The 19,951-nt window shown below is 37.7% G+C and overlaps 1 protein-coding gene and 1 non-coding gene across 3 annotated transcripts in view; one reads left to right on the forward strand and one right to left on the reverse strand.

Annotated features, from left to right (window-relative positions):
* MED14 (mediator complex subunit 14) overlaps positions 1–19,951 on the reverse strand; it is a 96,895-nt gene that overhangs the window by 48,033 nt on the left and 28,911 nt on the right. Inside the window, exons 11-16 of one of the 2 annotated variants that reach the window (XM_023519130.1) lie at positions 18,530–18,655; positions 15,982–16,060; positions 13,106–13,265; positions 10,470–10,664; positions 9,961–10,095; positions 7,155–7,231 (exon numbers count right to left, since the gene is read on the reverse strand). In XM_023519130.1, the coding sequence (XP_023374898.1) occupies positions 7,155–7,231; positions 9,961–10,095; positions 10,470–10,664; positions 13,106–13,265; positions 15,982–16,060; positions 18,530–18,655 (772 nt within the window). The remainder of the gene's footprint in view (positions 1–7,154; positions 7,232–9,960; positions 10,096–10,469; positions 10,665–13,105; positions 13,266–15,981; positions 16,061–18,529; positions 18,656–19,951) is intronic. The other variant, XM_023519131.1, reaches the window with a different exon arrangement.
* On the forward strand, positions 3,014–3,147 carry LOC111728450. The gene has a single exon (XR_002775739.1). It is a non-coding gene; the product is annotated as a small nucleolar RNA SNORA76 (small nucleolar RNA).

The following is a 19,951-nucleotide window of genomic DNA, read 5'->3' on the forward strand; positions in this document are numbered from 1 at the left end:
TTATTTTTTCAAAAAACCAACTCCTTGTTTCATTAATTTTCTGAATGATTCTTTTGTTTTCAATTTCATTGATCTCAGATTTAATTTTGGATATTTCTTTTCTTCTGCTGGGTTTAGGCTTAGATTGTTTTTCTTTTTCTAATTCCATAAGATGGTTTGTGAGTTTGTTGATGCGCTCTCTTTCTGTTTTCAATGTAGGCATCTAAAGCAATAAAATTTCCTTTCATGCCTTCTAATGTAGGCATCTAAAGCGATAAATTTTCCTCTCAAAACTGCTTTTGCAGTACCAGTATCCCACTGGTTTGGGGGTAGCTTGTGTCTTCATTGTTGTCCTGCTCAAGGAAGTTAATGATTTCCTCTTTTATTTCTTCCTGCACCCAACTGTCACTCAACAGAAGGTTGTTTAATTTCCATGCCTTTGTGTGGGGTTGAAGTTTTTGTTGGAGTTGAGTTCCACCTTTAGTGCCTTATGGTCTGAGAAAATACAAGGTAAAATTTCAATTCTTTTGAGGTTTGTTTTCTGTCCTAGGATATGATCAATTTTGGGGAACGTTCCATGGGGCAATGAGAATGTATATTCTTTATCTTTGGGATGGAGGGTTCTATATGCGTCTATCAAGCACAGTTGTTCTAGGGTCTCATTTAAGTCCCTTATATCTTTGTTTAATTTCTGTTTAGAGGATCTGTCCAGCTCTGAAAGAGGAGTGTTATTAAAGTCCCCTGTTATTATGGCATTATAGGATATCATATTGCTTAGACAGAGTAAGGTCTGTTTCAAGAACCTGGGAGCATTTAAGTTGGGTGCACAGATATTTAGAATTGAAACGTCTTCTTGTTGTATTTTTCCCTTGACCAATATAAAGTGACAATTTTTGTTTTTTTAACTTTAGTTGCTTTAAATCCACATGCATCTGAAAATAAGATTGCAACTCTTCTTTTCTTCTGAATTCCGTTTGCCTGAAAAATTGTCTTCCAACCCTTAACTCGGAGTTTTAATTCGTCTTTTGAAGCTAGGTGTGTTTCCTGCAGACAGCAAATGGATGGCTTGTGGGTTTTTTTTTTTTTATTAAATCATAGCTGTGTACATTAATACTAACATGGGGTACAATGTGTTATTTCTATATACAATTTGAAATACTTTCATCCAACTGATTAACATAGCCTTCATGTCATTTTCTTAGTTGTTGGCTTGTGTTTTTTAATCCAGTCAGCCAACACATGCCTTTTCAGTGGGGAATTCAAGCCATTAACATTTATTGAGATAATTGATAAGTGTGGTAGTGTTCTATTCATCTTATTTTGTAAGAGTCCATTGCTTAGTTTTATCTTTTGCATCAGTGTGAAGGTTAGGTTCTGTCCTTTAATTTCTGAGAGCTTACTTTGCTGTTGATCCATTGCGATGGTCAATGTATAGAACAAGTTGAAGTATTTCCTGTAGAGCTGGTCTTGTTGAGGTGAATTTCCTCAGTGTTTATATATCAGTAAATGATTTGATTGCTCTGTCAAGTTTAAAGCTTAGCTTAGCAGGATATAGAATTCTGGGCTGGAAATTGTTCTGTTTACGTAGATTAATGGTAGATGACCATTGTTTTCTTGCTTGAAAAGTTTCATTAGAGAAGTCTGCAGTCACCCTAATGGATTTGCCCCTGTAGGTCAACTGGCAGCTTGAAGAATCTTTTCTTTTGTCTTGACTTTAGACAGGTTCATCACAATGTGTCTTGGAGAAGCTCGGTTAGAGTTGAGGCAACCTGGGGTGCAGTATCCCTCTGAAAGGAGTGTGTTGGGATCTTTGATGATATTTGGGAAATTTTCACTTATAATATTCTCTAGTATGGCTTCCACTCCCCTGGAGCATTCTTCTTCCCCTTATGGGATGCCTATAACTCATATTTTTGAACGCTTCATAAAGTCCCATAATTCTGTCAGTGAACGTTCTGCTTTCTCTGTCTTCTTTTCTGCTTCTTTAACTATCTGAGTTATCTCAAAAGCTTTGTCCTCTACCTCCAAGATTCTTTCTTCTGCATGGTCTAATCTGTTGTTGATACTTTCTATTGCATCTTTAAGTTCCCTAATTACTTCTTCAGTTCCTTTCTATATTCTTCATATTGTTCATCTCTTATTTGATTCTGTTTTTGGATTTCCTTTTGGTTATTTTCCACTTTATCAGCAGTTTCCTTCATTGTTTCCATCATTTCCTTCATTGTTTTCATCATCTGTATTCTAAATTCCCTTTCTGTCATTTCTAACATTTCTTTATAGGTAGAATCCTCTGCAGTAGCTACAGAGATAGCCCCTTGGGGGGGTTGTTCTGGACTGGTTTTTCATGTTGCCAGGAGTTTTCTGCTGATTCTTCCTCATAAGTCATTTCTTTTATCTGTTTCCTTGCCCTAATTTTCCTTTCACTTCCTCTTGCTCTTTTTTTTTTTTTTTTTTGAGACAGAGCCTCAAACTATCCCCCTGGGTAGAGTGCCATGGCATTTCAGCTCACAGCAACCTCCAACTCCTGGGCTCAAGCGAGTCTACCGCCTCAGCCTCCCAAGTAGCTGGGACCACAGGTGCCTGCCACAATGCCCGGCTATTTTTTGGTTGCAGCCGTCATTGTTGTTTCATGGGTCTGGGGGCTGGATTCAAACCCGCCACCTTAGGTGTATGTGGCTGGCGCCTTAGCCACTTGAGCCACAGGTGCCAAGCCACTTCCTCTTGCTCTATAAGTTGCCGTGCCTCTGGACTAGGTGAGTCCTTTTGGTACAGGAACAGAAGGATGCCATGCCTCTGGACTAGATGAGTCCTTTTGGTACAGGAACAGAAGGATGAGAAGACTGAAGAGCAATAAGGGAGAAAAGAAAGAAAAAAAAAGAGAGAGGCATGGTTGCAAAGCTAATGAGGTCATGGCCTGGCCTGGCCAAAGACGTTGGATCTTATCATCCCACTCACTTCTTTGTTCCCTGCCCCCAGTTCCCTTCAATAAAACGGTTTGAACCCAATGCTGGTGTGGGTATGAGTCATTGGCAATGCGTTGCCTTTGAGCCCCCACAGTGCTTCCTTGTGGCACCAGGGGTCAGGCTGCAGTGCCAGAGCACAGGTTTGCATATAACTGAGGCTGCTTGCCCTCTCCGTGGGTGGCCCTTTTAACTGCAAGTGACACAGCAGCAGCAAAAAAAAAAAAAAAAGAAGAAGAAAGAGAGAGAAAGGAGAGGGGATGGGTAAAAGGGAATATTGACAAAAAGAAGAGAAGCACAGAAAGAGGGAGACAGGAACAATACAGGTGTACAGTAGGGTACTTTGACCCAACCTTAAAAACCCCCAACCTCTGGGATGCTGCATTGGGTGGTTCCCTTGAGGTCAGTAGCTCTTTGCTAGCCTGTTTGGACGCAGTGCCCCACCGCCACCAAGTAGAGAAGAAAGACAAAAATGCTATAAATCAAACCAAAACAAGCAAACAGAAAACTTTACAGGATAAAACTGGGGGAAAAACTAAATAACAGGGGTAGAAACACTAGCAAAAATGAAGTTGTAATTGTTAAAGAAGGCAACAATGGAAAATTATACTTAAACTAGGAAAATGAAGAAAAGAAAGAAAAAAAGAAAAGAAAAATCTATAGGGAAAATGTTGAAATTAAGAAAAAAACAAAAACAAAACAAAAACAAAAACAAAGCAGTATATATATTGCAGGATATTTTCTGGGCAACAGGTGATCTTCTTCTAGGGTATGAGATGTTAATCACAATGCTGATATGGGTGTATGAGATGGAGACGGGAGGCCTCTGCTGATTTCTCAAACCACTCAGGGTGGAGAGCCTAAATCTCACCTCAGTCCACTTAAAAGGCACTTTAAACTGCTAACCTTGGCTAAGCAGAAACTTTCCCGGGAAAGCACTTGTTGCTGGGATCACTCCTGAAGTGGCTATCCACTTACCCAGTGTGCCAAAAACAGTCTTACTCTATGCCCCTGAGGGCTAAGGCTGTAAGGCATCTCAGTCCCCACCTTTAGGCTGCTCAGTCACTAGATTACTTGCTCCTGCCCTATCCTTGCTCTGCGACCCTGAGGGCAGAGCTTGCTGGGGCAGTTCTCCCACAATGGCTCTGAGCGGCCCACAGCCAAACACTATTAGTTCCATCTGGCTCAGTGGCTCAGTCTGGGGCCCTAGAAAACACCCAAAGTCCTCCGCACACACTTGCCCACGTTCTCCCAAGGTAGTTCAACTGAGTCCCAAAAAAACCAAAACAGCTCACAGGGAAGGCCTTTCTAGTTTGCAATCTCACTGCTGCTGAACTTATAGCTGCCGGCAGGATTAGACAGAATGAACATACGCAACCACTTGCCAGTTCTCCACTGCTTTTGTCCTCCTCACGGGGTCCAGAAGTCTCACACTGACTCCCTATGTCCCCAAAGGGATGTTTCTGGGAAGATCCCACCAGCCAGAGATGCCTGGAGTCTTCTCTCCCCAGACTCACCATGCCCAGTTGCAAGGAAGCTGTTACTTGGCCGCCATCTTGCTCCTCCTCATCAAGGAAATATTCTAAAGACTTCCTTTAATAATTATTATAAAGTGTGGCTAAAAAACATGAAGTACTTTTTTGCCAGGTAATAATCTTTTTTTTAAATTTATTTTTTCTTTTTCTGGAGACAGAGCCTCAAGCTGTCCCTCTGGGTAGAGTGCCACGGCATCACGCTCACAGCAACCTCCAACTCCTGGGCTCAAGCAAGTCTCCTGCCTCAGCCTCCCAAGTAGCTGGGACCACAGGCGCCCGCCACAACACCCGGCTATTTTTTTGGTTGTAGCCGTCATTGTTGTTTGGCGGGCCTGGGCTGGATTCGAACCCGCCACCTTTAGGTGTATGTGGCTGGCGCCTTAGCCACTTGAGCCACAGGTGCCGAGCTGCCAGGTAATAATCTTTATGAGTTTTCTTGAGTTCAGAAGAACAGAAACTCTGGAATTTCTCTTATAAAAATGCTGAGAACAAGATACTTAAAAAGTCTTGCAAACCATGAAAAATATAGCTAAGAGGATGGAGCACAAATGTTAACCTCAGTGATTTATCTGTAGGTACCAAGAGGAGTAGAAAAAGAAAATCTGTATTTTAGGTAAAGCAATTCAAAACTAAATGCAATTAAAACTATTGCATTTTTTTTTTTTACAGATTTTCATCACAAGATCCTCTCTCTCTCTCTCCCTCTTCCCCACCAGAAAGAAGAGCTATTCTATTTTTCTTTTTTTTGAGACAGAGTCTCACTTTGTTGCCCTCAGTAGAGTGCCATGGTGTCAGAGCTCACAGCAACCTCAAACTCTTGGGCTCAAATGATTCTCTTGCCTCAGCCTCCCAAGTAGCTAGGACTACAGGTACCTGCCACAACGCCTGACTATTTTTAGAGACAAGGTCTCACTCTGACTCAGGCTGGTCTTGAACCTGTGAGCTCAGGCAATTCACCTGCCTTGGACTCCCAAGTGCTAAGATTACAGGTGTGAGCCACTGTGCCCGACCTATAGGAGATATTCTAATTCTTCAATACTTCTGTATTGAAAGTCAGCACTAATATCACATGGCTTATGTGCACACCAACTGCCAGCCCTTTTCGTCTTCATGTAACAAAAGATAAAGCCCTACTGCTTAAATGGCAGAGTTGCTATGTTATGGCAGACAGAGGAATTCAATAACTAAAAATTGCTTATGTAATTTATATTGTTAAATGACACCTAAAAAACAATAAAATGTCCCCCTTTCCCTCAAACCCTTGTTTTCTGGATCCAAAGGTACCCCAGCTTTCCAAGTCCATACTGGATCACTTTATAAAGCACATGTACAACATTAGCTTTACTTCTAAGAATCCTTTGGCTCCTTGTCCTCTGTCCATTTAGAACCAATCCCTTTGCCCATCTCCTTTTTATATTCTTTCCTGGTGATCTAATTTACTATCCCAGCTCAAGTACTATCACCATGGTGATGAATGTCTACTTCTCCTGTCCAGACCTATTACTTGAGCTTGAGATACATCCCTGCCTGAAACAGAAGGCATCTAGGGACCTCAAACTTTAAAAAGTCCTTTCAAACTCATATTCAGTGTTCCTTATTTCAGAAAACACCACCACCACCCATCATTTGCCTAAGATAAAACTAAGAATCATCTTTGCCACCTTCCCCCTCTTTTTCATCTCCAATACCAACATGATCACAACTCATGAATCTTTTATCACCTAAGTCCTTATGGAACCTACTCTAATCAAGCTACCAACACTTTTGGAGTGAACCATTTCAGAATTTTGCTACTCCATCTTGTTTCCCTTTAATTTATTCTCCATATTGCTATCAACTTGAGCTGCAAAAACACCAATTCCGTGATGTCAATTTCTGCTTAAAATCATGTGATGACTTCTCAATGCCATTAGGATAAAATCTAAATTGCTTAAGGACACTTACAGAGGCCTAAAGCAGGGATGTCCAACATTTTAACCCTCTGCCACATAATGGAAGAATAAGAATTGTCTTGGGCCACCCACATTAAATACACAAATATTAAGGAAAGCTGACTACAACAAAAAGGGCCCTGTATCCTTTCCTATCCAACACCACAGATAAGCAAAAAAAGTCCTCACAAAATCAGGATGCAGCCCCTTGGGCCATAGGTTGGATACCCTGGCCTAAAGGATCTGACATTTTCTGCTTACACTTCCAGCCTTATGTCTCCTACCTCCTGCCATGCAGAAGTCCTTTTATCTCCAGGACACAGACCTCTCTTTTCTCTCCAAGTCTTCACATTAGCAATTAATCCCTCATTAGGTTCTCCCACTCCCCCTGGCTATTTCTCACCTCTCCTTCAGTCCAAGTACAGCTGGTACTTACTCAAAGATACCCTTCCTGACTGCTGAACTAGCCCACATGCCTTTGCTTTATGAAACCACCGCACACTAAAAGGCTCTATCAGAACTTAAGTCTGACAAACAGTGACGCTTAACTGATACCTTCTGAATGAAGGAAATGCAGAACAAAGAGATTAAAGGTAATCTTTCCCCAGACTTTATTAGTTCTATGCAGAAATTCATGACACCCACAGATTCTGAACTTTGTTTTATGATGTCTCATGGAAAGAGAGAAAGGGGTTTGGCAGTTTGACTACAATGTCTGGCACCAAGTGGGACACACAAGAGGGACTTACTTTAATAAGCGAATTGCATGGCTGAAGCCATCACCTTCCACTTGTACTCCTTGATGGGGAATCTCCAGATTGGACAACTAAAGAGAAAAACAATTATATCAGACCACCAATTTTACAAAGGAAATTACCTTTTCCAAGCACTACACTCTGTTCTCATGGCACTTGTTCTAGGGCCTTTCTTTCTCAAAGTTACAACATAAAAGGCATGAGTGTCATCCATGATTAGATTAAGTCCAGTGAAACTTAAAGCTATCTCAGAGTATCTACTTTAAAAAAATACTTCCACAGGTGGCAAATATTCAAAACTCCTAAGACTGATCTAGTTTTTGCAGTGACTCAAAAGTAAACTAGAGTCAATCAGGCAACTAAAAAATAAGGATATGTCTAAAACCCTTTCCATGTATCCATAAGTTATTAAGGTATGCCAGAAAGTCATCTCATCTACCAGAAATGTTTGCCTCTGGCAGATATTCCCAGATCTTCTATGATGTTTATACCCATCTTGTTCTGGAAAAGATTTAATGAAACTCTAAGTATTTGAGTGAGCCCTGTTCTTTGGGCCTAGGAAAGGCAGAGGTTTAGAAAAATAGTTGTTGACCAAATAGGCACCAAAGATTCAGATTCAAAAGGAAGTGTGCGACTACTCAAAAATGTTGCCACTATGCTATCAATCAGAGATATAAACATCCCTGGTAAGAACAGATTTAGATATTCACATCTTGACATAAATTACTTTAAGGAGAAAATATGCTTTCTTTTGTCTTTTAACATAGCTAGAATTTTTACTGAGAGAAGAAAAAGTACATAAGGTTTGAAGAGGTTGATCTGAGTTCAATAACATACTATCGAATGTTCTTAATGTATCCTATGTGCATAACAGATAAAGGAATATAGAGAAAAGGGATAGAGAGAAAACACGTCTACAGTCCTTAGCCTATATGGGCCTACAAAGACACATTTTTAGAGAAGACAAATGCACTGCACTGCCCTGGCAAGATGTTATCTGTCCACTTTTCCTATTGCAAAGGTAGTAACTAAATGACATTCATATAATCAATCCAAATGATACAATGAAGCAGTCTAAGAATACTGTCAAGTGCATGGGAAACATGGACACATTCTGTATAGTTTGGGAGTTATGGCCAGTACCCAGACAAAAGGGTATTCATCAAGCTCACAGTTCTAGGAGCTGGGACATTAAGGACATGAATAGTTACTTTAGGTACCTGTTTTTGAAGCTGTGTTTCTCTATGTGCTCTTCTTAATTTCATACCTTACCCTCTGCTTGCAGATCCCAGATCCCAAAACTCTCTAAAGCAAGGGTCAGCAAATAATGGCTCATAGGCCAAATCTAGCCCATTGTTCGTTTTTGTAAATAAAACTTACTATAACATAACTATGCTCATTTGTTTAAATATCAACTGGTTGACACTACAATAGCAGATTTGAGTAATTATAACAGAAACCAGATGACCCACAAAATCTAAAGCATATACTATCTGGCCCTTTATAGAAAAAGTTTGCCAACCCCTGTTCTAAAGCATGAAGGCTATTTTCAACAAGTTTTCCCAAGGCCACATCATCATTAGCCCAACAGAAAAAGTCCATTTCCACATTTCCAGGTCTATTCTACATTTATATTAACTTACAGAGGAGGGGATTCTTACAAAAAGCAAAATGTTAAACTAGAGGGAAATAATTAGAGTTATACTATATCACTTTTTTTTTTTTTTGAGACAGAGTCTTACTATGTTGCCCTTGGTAGAGTGCCATCGTGTCATAGCTCACAGAAATCTCACACTCTTGGGCTCAAGCGATTTTCTTGCCTCAGCCTCTGGAGTAGCTGGACTACAGGTGCCCACTATAATGCCTGGCTATTTTCTAGAGACAGGGTCTCGCTCTTGCTTGGGCTGGTCTCGAACCCGTAAGCTCAGGCAACTCACCCTCCCGGGCCACCCAGAATGCTAGGATTACAGGCATCAGCCACTGCACCTGGCCTACCGTATCACTTTTTAAAGGACTGTCAATCCTTGGCGCCAACCCCCTTTTTGCAAATATAAAAAAATACATGTTCTATTACCTCTCTTTCATGTTTGGGGATCACAATGGATATTACAACTGTATATTCTTTTTTTTTTTCCCCAGCCCCATTCTTACTTTTATTTTTTTTTTTAAATCATAGCAGTATACATTAATACTATCATGGGGTACAGTATACTGTTTCTATATACAATTTGAAATACTTTCATCCAACTGGTTAACATAGCCTTCATGTCATTTTCTTAGTTATTGTGTTAAAACACAACTGTATATTCTTAAAAGACACTAATTCTGCATACACCATGTGACAAAAGCAAAAGTTTAGTTTAATATTCTTTCTGATCTGCGTCTCAGAAAGGTGCCCAATTATATTAGTGATAAGCAATATGTATAGTTTCACCAATTCAAAAATAAGCCACATCTTTATCAACTAACCGTCACTGATGGACTTAAACAATGCTCCTACTAAAAAGTATAAAAGAAAGATGTTAATTCTTAAAAGCTGTCCATTTTTTTAAACTGGGAAGACTTTACTTTCTATTTCCACAAGAGCAAAAGGCCCAAAATCTGCAATCAGAGAGATGAAATAGTTTAAGTCATGTTTTACATGCATACCATGAGATGCTATTATTGCAACCCTACCCATTGCAAAACAAATAGGATCACAACCATTCTGGTTCTCCCAGTGGAATCCATGTAATTTTATCAACATATTTAAAAAATTACTCTTTCATTTAGGGTATCCAGAATTGTTCCAAAAATTTACCTCCAATCGAAGTCCTACAAATGGCATATTTGTGTCACACATGGCAACAAAGTGAGCTAGAACTTTATTGAAGGCACACATTTCTCCCGATCGTTTGGTTTTCTTGGATTCTACTGGACATGGATCATCAGACAACTAGAATTTAAGAATATAAGTAGGTTAAAAAGTACATGTGAAACAACTCATTAAGGCAGTTAAACTACTGAGATTAAGCTCAGAGTTTACTAAAACAAATGTTACATTCCACAAATGTTTATTGAGCAAATATTGACCAAAACACATAATTGAGTAGTAAATACTGTATGTTTAACAAGTTCTCTTGTAGAAGATGATGCATAATTATTAAAAGAGAAGTATTTTCAAGAAAATTTGGACAATTTTTACTTAAGTCTTACTGTTGCCTAGGCTCTTAAAAACTATTATCTAATTTCTTCCTATGTTAAAAATAAGTGAATATACACAAAGTTAATACACACAAATTCTGTGCTCATTTTCATATGGGATCATACCTTGTGCTTGGTACCGGTTCTGGTCTGTTTCCCAGATTTTGCATGAAAAATCAAGTCTTGGACGTCTTCCTTGAACTGCTGCAGCAGCAGTGCCATGATAGGGCTGTCTTCTCGATCTGTTGCGTTCACAGATAGGAAGTAGTACTTGTATGACAGCTGTGTGGGTTTATTAGGAACCTCCAACATCTCCACAACCTAAAATGGCCCAAATCAGACTCAGAGAAATAAAAGTGTCAGACATTTTCTTCCTTATATCAAGAGTCATAATTATAACCTCATATAAGTTTTTTTTAAAATAAGGACAAAATCATGATGTCAAAGAAAGCAATCCCAGTAAATATATAATTTGTTTTCGAAAAAATAGATGAGACCAAAGAATGATGATGAAGTGAAAGCAAATGAAGTAAATGACACTATTAGCTTTAGGTGTTTTTGGATGGTCACTTCTGCCTAAGTCTAATAATGGGTCTGCCAGATTTTCTAGAATGGTTCTATTTTAAACGGCCCTCTCTCCCTTAACAATTCAAATCTCTCAAAAATTTCATTAGTGAGACAGAGAAAAAATGACAACTATCTTTCATACCTGGAAATATGTAAAAATATATCTTCATTTTTCAAATGCAAAATATGGTCATTGTAAGGACTACAACCTCAATGACAGTTAACACTGATGCAAAGCTTACTATGTGCTGGGTATTGTCCTAAGAACTTTACACATGTTAACACATTTAATCCTCCCAATAGTCTTTAAAGTAGGTATCATTATCTTTGTTTTTCTGCTCAGGAAACTTAGCAGCAAAAAAGTGGGTTACATTCCAGCAGTCATACAGCTAATAAGTGATAAACTCATGCTTTGATCCCAGAAGTCTGCCTCCAGAAACCTTAATAAATTTAAGAAAAGTCCCCTAAATACTTCAGTGATGGAAATAAATTCCATTAGAAAAGCTCCTGATCGGATTGCATGTGAAAACCCCACACTGTACCCCAGAAGTGCATTAATGTACATAGTTACCATTCAATAAAAAAAAAAAAAAAGAAAGAAAAGCTCCTGACCAACACCTCTTTCTTGTCTCTCTTCCTGCCTCCCTTTTCCCTAGTTTCCCCTCTTCCCCCAAGAAAGCATCACACTGATGATGCACCTCAAGAAATAAAAATATAAAAAGTAAAATGGACACTTCACTAAAAATGATATATGAATGGCAGGTATATACATGAAAAGTGCTCAACATCCTCAGTCATTAGGACAGTATAAATTAAGATATAATAAGATACCACTACATACCTATCAGAACAGCTAAAATTTAAAAAAATTGTAATACCAATTGCTGGCAAGAATGGGAAGCAACTAGAATTCCCACACATTGCTGTTGGGAATGCAAAATGTTATATAAATTATCTTTCTATAAAGCTAACCAAAAAAAGTAAAATGGCAGAAAAAGTGGAAAGGGAAAAGAACTGCAGCAAGCCTTCCTCTGTTTCTCTTAAGGTCCATAGTAGTAGTTCTTTCCACTTCTATGAATATACACATATCATGTCTAAATGATAAATGTGGAAGAGAGAGAGCAATCTACCATTCAGTTTTGGTCTAAACCACATGAAACGAATTAGTGCTTTTTAATAAGTCACTACTCATTGACACTAAAGCTTGGTTGTTTGATACTAAATAAGGCCAGAAAATAATAAATTATAACAATTTATTTCATTGTTGGCTGAGTATAAGAGATCTTTGTACGCTCACACTTTTGGTTATGATCCATGTATTCTGAATTATCATTTCATATGTAGACCAAGCAAGCTCACTGAGAACTGAAAAGACCGACTTTTGCGGTGTGCCAAAACTAGTTCCACAGCTGGTATTTTAAAATTCACTCCATTATCTTTAACTGAGAATCCTGAATTTAAAAATTTTAAACATCTTAGATTCTTAGCCAAAAGTATCTACTTAGTTTACATAGAAGTTTCTACAAGCAAGAAAATATATTCATATATCTTAAATTTTTGCAAATTTTATCAATTCAAAGAGATCAAAGACACTAACTAGAAAACACCTAGAAAGAGTGAAAAGGGAATAAGAAAGGACCTTACTGTACAATGAAAGCACATGCAATCAATAAAATGGAATATGCCTTTAATAAATTAAGAATGAAAAAATAAATCTACTTCTGCCAGTCCACATTTAAAAAGCTACATTAGGCAAGTTAATGTTCAATTAAAACCAAATAAGTTTAGCTGACACCCAAATGTCTCCAAACCTCCACAGCAGTTGCCCTCAAAATTTTTCTCCTTACAGAGGAGATGCCTTATTCCAATCAGAAACTAGGTCTTTCCATAGGAGAGACCCTAGAGCAGTGGTTCTCAACCTGTGGGTCGCGACCCCCTTGTAACAATGAAAATACATCACGGTATTAGGAAGGTTGAGAACCACTGCCCTAGAGTAAGGGATGGGAGTAAACCTCATTTTCTCCAGATGAGATACAACTTTCCCCTCTCCCCCATTCCTACCCCCTGGGTTGAGAATCACTATATAAAAGTCAAATATTTAATAAAATTCATTTACCAACTAAACAATAAATGATTCAAGATATTAATAGAATTACTGAATTCAATCACCTCAAACCACCCCTTTGCATACTTACAATGTAATATTGAGGAAGGCGGGTAAGTTTAATAAACAGCTTATTCTTAGAAAGGTTTCCAATAGGATGTGTTGAGTAATTAGAAAGCTGCAATGTTTCACTGCTTATTGTGGGCAGATGTTTTATAGATTGTTTGCAACGTTGCTGTCCAAGCCAAAACCTAAATTTAAAAGAAATAATCCGCATAAAATTATACACTTTTCTGATTAACTATGTGTTACTAATTTATAAAAATCACTAAAAAGCCGGTTAAACCTACTTAAGGCTAGGAGTTTGAGACCAGCCTGAGCAATATAGTAAGACCCTATCTCTACAACAGGCGTCCTCAAACTATGGCCCACAGGCCACATGCAGCCCACCTAGGACATTTATCCAGCCCAACCGATGTTTTTGCCCCGGTGCCTGTCCTGCTTAGCAGCCAACTCGTTCTGGGGCCTGCAGTCTGGCCCTCCAACGGTCTGAGGGACAGTGAACTGGCCCCCCTGTTTAAAAAGTTTGAGGATCCCTGCTCTACAAAAAGAAAAAAATAATTAGCCAGGCACAGTAGCATGTGCCTATAGTCGCAGCCACTTGAGAGAATGAGGCAGGAGGCTTGCTTAAACACCTAGGACTTCAAGGCTGCAGTGAACCAGGATGGTGCCACTACGTTCTAGCCTAGGGGACATACCAAGACCCTGGCTCCAAAAAATAAAAATTTCACTCTTCACTTTTTATTTTATATGATGCTATGGAACAAAATAGTTCCATCTAAAATAAATGATTTTTCATATGAAGTGCCTATACATGTATACTTTCAATATTATGTTTATTTTGATTATATTAAAGTATAATTTTTATGTCTTAGCATTAGAGTTTATATTTTGTACATGTTCTCTCATTTTTTTCTAGAATTAATTTTAATTGAATGTTATTTTAAAAAGCAATCACATGAACAGATGCTCAATATCATTAGACATCAGAGAAGTGTAAGTTAAAGTACAAATTAAAATCACAATGAAATACCTCTTCACACTCATTAGGATATCTGTATCAAAAGACAGTAGCAAGGCTCAGCGTCTGTGGCTCAAGTGCCTAAGGCGCCAACCATATACACCTAAGGTGGCAGGTTCGAATCTAGCCTCGGTCCACCAAGCAACAGTGATGGCTGCAACCAAAAAAAATAGCCAGGCATTGTGGCAGACACCTGTGGTCCCAGCTACTTGGGATGCAGAGGCAGGAGACTCGCTTGAGCCCAGGAGTTGGAGGTTGCTGTGAGCTGTGATGCCACAGCACTCTACCCAAGGGGACAGCTTGAGGCTCTGTCTCAAAAAAAAAAAGACAGTAGCAAATCTAAATGTTCATCAACTGATGAATAGATAAACAAAATGTGGTATATCCACATGGTGGAATATTATTCAGGCATTAAAAGAAATGAAGTCTGATACTTGCTATAATATGGATGAACCCTGAAAACATTAAGTGAAACAAGTCAAAAAAGACCACATATTTTATTATTCCACTTAGAAGAAATGTCCAGAAAAGGCAAACCTACAGAAAGTAGATTTGTAGTTGTCTGGGGCTGAGAATGGCTCTTAACCATAAATGGACATCTCTTTAGGGTGGGAATATCTAAATCTGGATTGTGGTGACAGCTACAAAAAGAATTACTACAAATCACTGAACTGTACACTTAAAATGGGTGGATTTTACAGCATGCAAATTATAAAAAAGTTGTTAAGAAAAAATTTAAAAAATTAATCATGACAGATTAGTGATAAACTTGGTCATTTACCATATAACATTTTAGAAGTGATATTTGTAAGTGAAAATTACAGGACTTTTCATATAAATACATTGTGTGAGTTTAAGTACAAACAAACATTTTGATAAGTCAAAGGCTTTGGAGACAAAGCTTTCTGGTTTTAGTTTCTATTTCTGACAGCTAGAACTGCCAGATAACCTCAAATTAGGCAAGATGCAAATGATTAAGCATGTCAGGTATTCAAACCATCCTTGTTTAACAAAAATGATGCTAAAACACTAAAAATTTCAGAAATTGTTATCCAGATTAACGACTATGATTTTTACTCAGATAAACAGCTGCTTCAAAAAAAGGTTCATATATTATCTATCTATAGGTATTAAAAATCATTCCTGTTCATGAAAACTTTACTTGATTAAACTGACTTCTTTAAATATGTATAAAACCAAAACTGGCAAAAGGAGAACGAGGAAAAGGATTACAAAAACAACAGATGCCAATAAATAGTGTTTTAAAAATTTTTTTGTCTTCTAGCTTTCCCCCACCCCCTTCACCACTTGTCAGTTTTGGTTTTAATCTCTGAAATTTATTTTTAGTCTTTGGAATTTTATTTTATTAACTTTAAAAAATTTTCTTAAAGTTGCCATAGGGTACTTTTGTGTACAAAGGTAGTAATGAAACCCCACAGAATTATCTCTAGCTCTGTTTTCAATTTTACTTAACAGTGTGAAGCAGTCAAAGGATTTTGAGACAAAATGAATGAGAAGAGAAGCAGAAATAACTATTCTGAAAATGTTAACTGGAAAAAGAAATAAGACTCTATTATGCTTGGTACAATAAAATTCATTGCGTAAGCAATTTGAAAAGAGCTTGTACAGAAGAAACTGTGGCAAGGTTAATAAAAGTTGTGTCATGCCCTTCACACCTATATTTGCTTGAGAGGGCAATTTGATATGAGGCACTGCCATCCTGGACCTATTCCAAGAGAATTTAGATTCTAACGTACCAAAAGGTACTCAAGTTTCATGTCATAACCCTAAAGGGCAGTGACTGATCAAGAGTAATGATAGAAAGGAAACATATCCTGTCAAAATAAGTTTCCAGTTTTAGTCTTGAGCTAAATAAATAAGCTTACTTAAGTTGCTGAATCCAGGGAATGATCCGTTTCATATCATCATTCACAGACTTCTCCATGTCATCCAGAGTGGCTTGGTCTACAGAATAAAGCACTTAATTAAGAAACTGCTTACATGAGAAACATAACTTTATCTAGATAGCCTAAAACTTAAAAATGAAAATTATTGTTTTAGGCAGAAAATGTTATTTTTGAGTCAGAGAAAAGCTTAATTAAATGCATCATTAGATATAAACCAAACTAATTTTATTTCCCTCTGTAACATTTAGAGAGAATTATAGATAAGACAACTAATTAATAACAAACGTAAACTGGCAGAAGGAACAAGTAACAAATGCATGAATTCCTTGCCTATATTTATTTCTACAAACTTTTAGTCTACTTAATTAGTATTTTTAAATTTTAAGTATGTAAAACTCATAGTATCACTAGACTTGAACCTTAAAAATTATAAGAACTAAAAAATTCCATTTAAATGTTTATTTATTAAACACAAATGGTCTGTGGTATGTGCAACAGCTGCTGGCTGGAGATTGGCTTGCTAATTATGTCTCTTTCAGAATTTTTAATGATGCTAGAAAATACTAGTAAATAGAATATTAAGCAAAAAAGTGAGAAACAGGGCAGCGCCTGTGCCTCAAAATAGGGCACCAGCTCCGTATGCCAGAGGTAGCAGGTTCAAACCCAGCCCCGGCCAAAAACTGCAAAAAAAAAAAAAAAAAAGTGAGATACAAAATAATTTCAACTAATGAAGTAAAGTATAGAAGAAAATAAAAAGAATTGCATTGTTATGGAGTGAATCATGTCTCCCCCACAAAATCTGTATGTTGAAGTCCTAATCTCCAATATGATGGTAATTTGGTGAAGGGGCCTTTGGGAGGTTTTAGGTTTACGTGAGGTCATGAGGGTGGGGCCTTTAGGATTAGTAGCATTAGTCGCATTATAAGAAGAGACACCGGAGAGCTTGCTCTCCCAGCCATGAGAAGAGGGAATTAGGTGATGATCTACAAGCCAGAAGGCGAGCCCTCACCAGAAACCAACCATGCTGGTACTTTGATCTTGAATTTCTAATCCCCAGAACTATGAGAAAATAAACTTCTGTTATTTAAGCCACTTGTCTACTTTATTTGGTTATGGCAGCCTGAACTGCTAAGATAAGTATACATACATAAAAGACTATTTTCTGATGCTTTTCTCATTTTATGTATTTAGATCTTTTTTTTGAGTAAGTACTATTTTAATAATCTGAAAAACAGTTAAGGCTTGGCACCTGTAGCTCAGTGGTTAGGGCACCAGCCACATACATAGGGGGCTGATGGGTTGAAACCCAGCCCAGGCCTGCTAAACAACGACAACTACTACAACAATAAAAAAAGCCAAGTGTTGTGGCAGCTGCCTGTAGTTCCAGCTACATGGGAGGATGAAGAGAATCGCTTAAGCCCAAGAGTATGAGGTTGCTGTGAGCTGTGACACCAAGCACTCTACCAAAGGCGACATAGTGAAACTCTGTCTCAATAATAAAACAAAAACAAACACACAAAAAAAGGCTCGGTGCCCATAGCACAGAGATTACGGTATCAGCCACATACACCAAGGCTGGCAGGTTCAAACCCAGTCCGGGCCAGCTAAACAATGACAACTGCAACAAAAAATAGCTGGGCGTTATGGCAGGCATCTTTAGTCCCAACTACTTGGGAGGCTGAGGCAAGAGAATCGCTTAAGCCCAAGAGTTTGAAGTCGCTGTGAACTGTGACGCTACAGCACTCTACTGAGGGTGACACAGTAAGACTCTGTCTCTAAAAATTAAAAAAAAAAAATTTCATGAATGTGATGTCATTCAAAGTCTAGTTTTCTATGAGTAGCCCATAGAAAAAAACAGCCATACACTATAACCAGGAAACCCTTTATTTTCAATCTATCTAGATTAATATTAATTTCAAATGGCAAATGTGCTAATATTCAAGAACAGTGCTCCAGTAGCAGTATAAAAGAACTAAGTTCCTAGTATTTCATCCTTTCAAAACACCAACTTAGTAACAGAACATGTTAGAAATCAGACTTTGATTTCTATTGTGCTTAAGCCAGAAAAAAAAACCTCTCCTCTAGGATTCTGTACCCCAAGTTGTCTTAGATGTTTCTACTGTCATAAATATATTCTTAAACCACAAATGACATTAGAATCCCTTGTTGTCATTTCCATGTCATCCACATATTAGTGGTAAAATAGACACTGAACTACTGGATAGATAACCAAAAATACAAGAACCACCAACATTATTGCTTATACCTAAGAGAAACAACATGAGTGCATTTTATGTTAGGACGTTTAACTTGTGATATAACAAAATCAAAGTAGAGTTAAAACAGGGCCCAAATGAACTGATATCAGCCAGAGTTGTTATTTCCATACCTATTTTTAACACTATGTATACCAGTCCCTCCAATACCTAATAACAAAATATTTTTATTTAAAAAAGTATGTATTTTAAAATATTTGGCTTTTGTTAAAAATATTTTTCTTACATCAAGTGATCATTTAGTAACTTACCAAGTCCATAAAGCATCAATTGGAACATTCCAGAATGTAAATCTACAAAAATGTGCAGACACTCTGAATTACCACAGGGCTCCAAGATGGGAACAACAAGGGCCGGAAGTGCAGTCTCTATGGAAGCTAAATGGTTAAGAATTAAAAATTACTTTTCCATCTGAATATATTCTAGAAAAATTATTTCTCAGTAAGTATAAACCAATATTGAAGGATCCTGAATGTTAGAGGAAAAACATGATCTTGCAAAATTTGGAATACTATTATTATGTCAATTAGTAGCTCAAAAGGAAGAATGTAATTTTCAACTTAACCTGAAACATACCTGTCTCAAATACTAGAGCAAAAAAAAGAAAAAAAAAAATTCAAGATTCCTTAAAATGGATTAAAATAGCTAGTGAAAAATCTAACCCCAGTGAGCTGAGTTCCAGTTTTACTTTCATTTGGTAGTTATCAATAAGTCACTTTTTGATATAGTGGGGAGAAAATTGGTAAATAGGATAAATTTCATCTCTGGCCTAGTGATTTTTATTTTATTTATTTAATTAATTTTTTTTTGAGGCAGAGTCTCACTTTGTCACCCTCAGTAGAGTGCTGTAGTGTCATAGCTCACAGCAACTACCAACTCTTGTGCTCAAGTGATTCTCTTGCCTCAGCCTCCCAAGTAGCTGAGACTACAGGCGCCTGCCACAATGCCCAGCTATTTTTAGAGACGAGGTCTTGCTCTGCTCTGGCTGAGGCTGGTCTCAAACTTATAAGCTCAGGCGATCCACCCACCTCGACCTCCCAGAATGCTAGGATTACAGGTGTGAGCCACTACGCCCAGCCACTCACTTTCCTTGAATGAGTATATATTCTAAATACAAATTTATTTTTCTGTTTTTAATTCAGTCAGTATTTTTATCTACTTTGTCCAAGTGGTTTTAATACAAGCTTACTACATACCTAGGAAGCTGCTTTTGTAAGTATAATAATGGAATGAGTTAGGCTCTGTGATGATGAAAGGCGGTACCTTTGTCACTAGCACTATTTGGACTCCCTACTTATAAGGTACTTTACTCACATCATCTTACTTAGTTAAAGACTATGTTGGGTACAAGATAATCATGGCCCAAACAACTGGGGTCAGGGATAGGTAATATACTCATTATGATGTTGTGAAACAATATTTCTAGAATGAAGGGGCTTATTTTCTAAGACTGACTGCTCCTCAAAGCTCTGACTATACTTACTGGTAGCTAAATTTTGAGTATTTATGTGGGTATCTGCATTTTTTTGAACCCTATACTATGTATTAAGAATTCAAAAATATGTATTTTTTTTGAGACAGAGTCTCACTATGTTGCTCTTGGTAGAGTGTCGTGGCATCACAGCTTTCAGCAACATTAAACTCTTGGCCTTAAGTGATTCTCTTGCTTCAGC

This window comes from Otolemur garnettii, unplaced genomic scaffold (assembly GCF_000181295.1).
Source record: "Otolemur garnettii isolate 467f Iridium unplaced genomic scaffold, OtoGar3 scaffold00158, whole genome shotgun sequence".
NCBI classification, from domain to species: domain Eukaryota; kingdom Metazoa; phylum Chordata; class Mammalia; order Primates; family Galagidae; genus Otolemur; species Otolemur garnettii.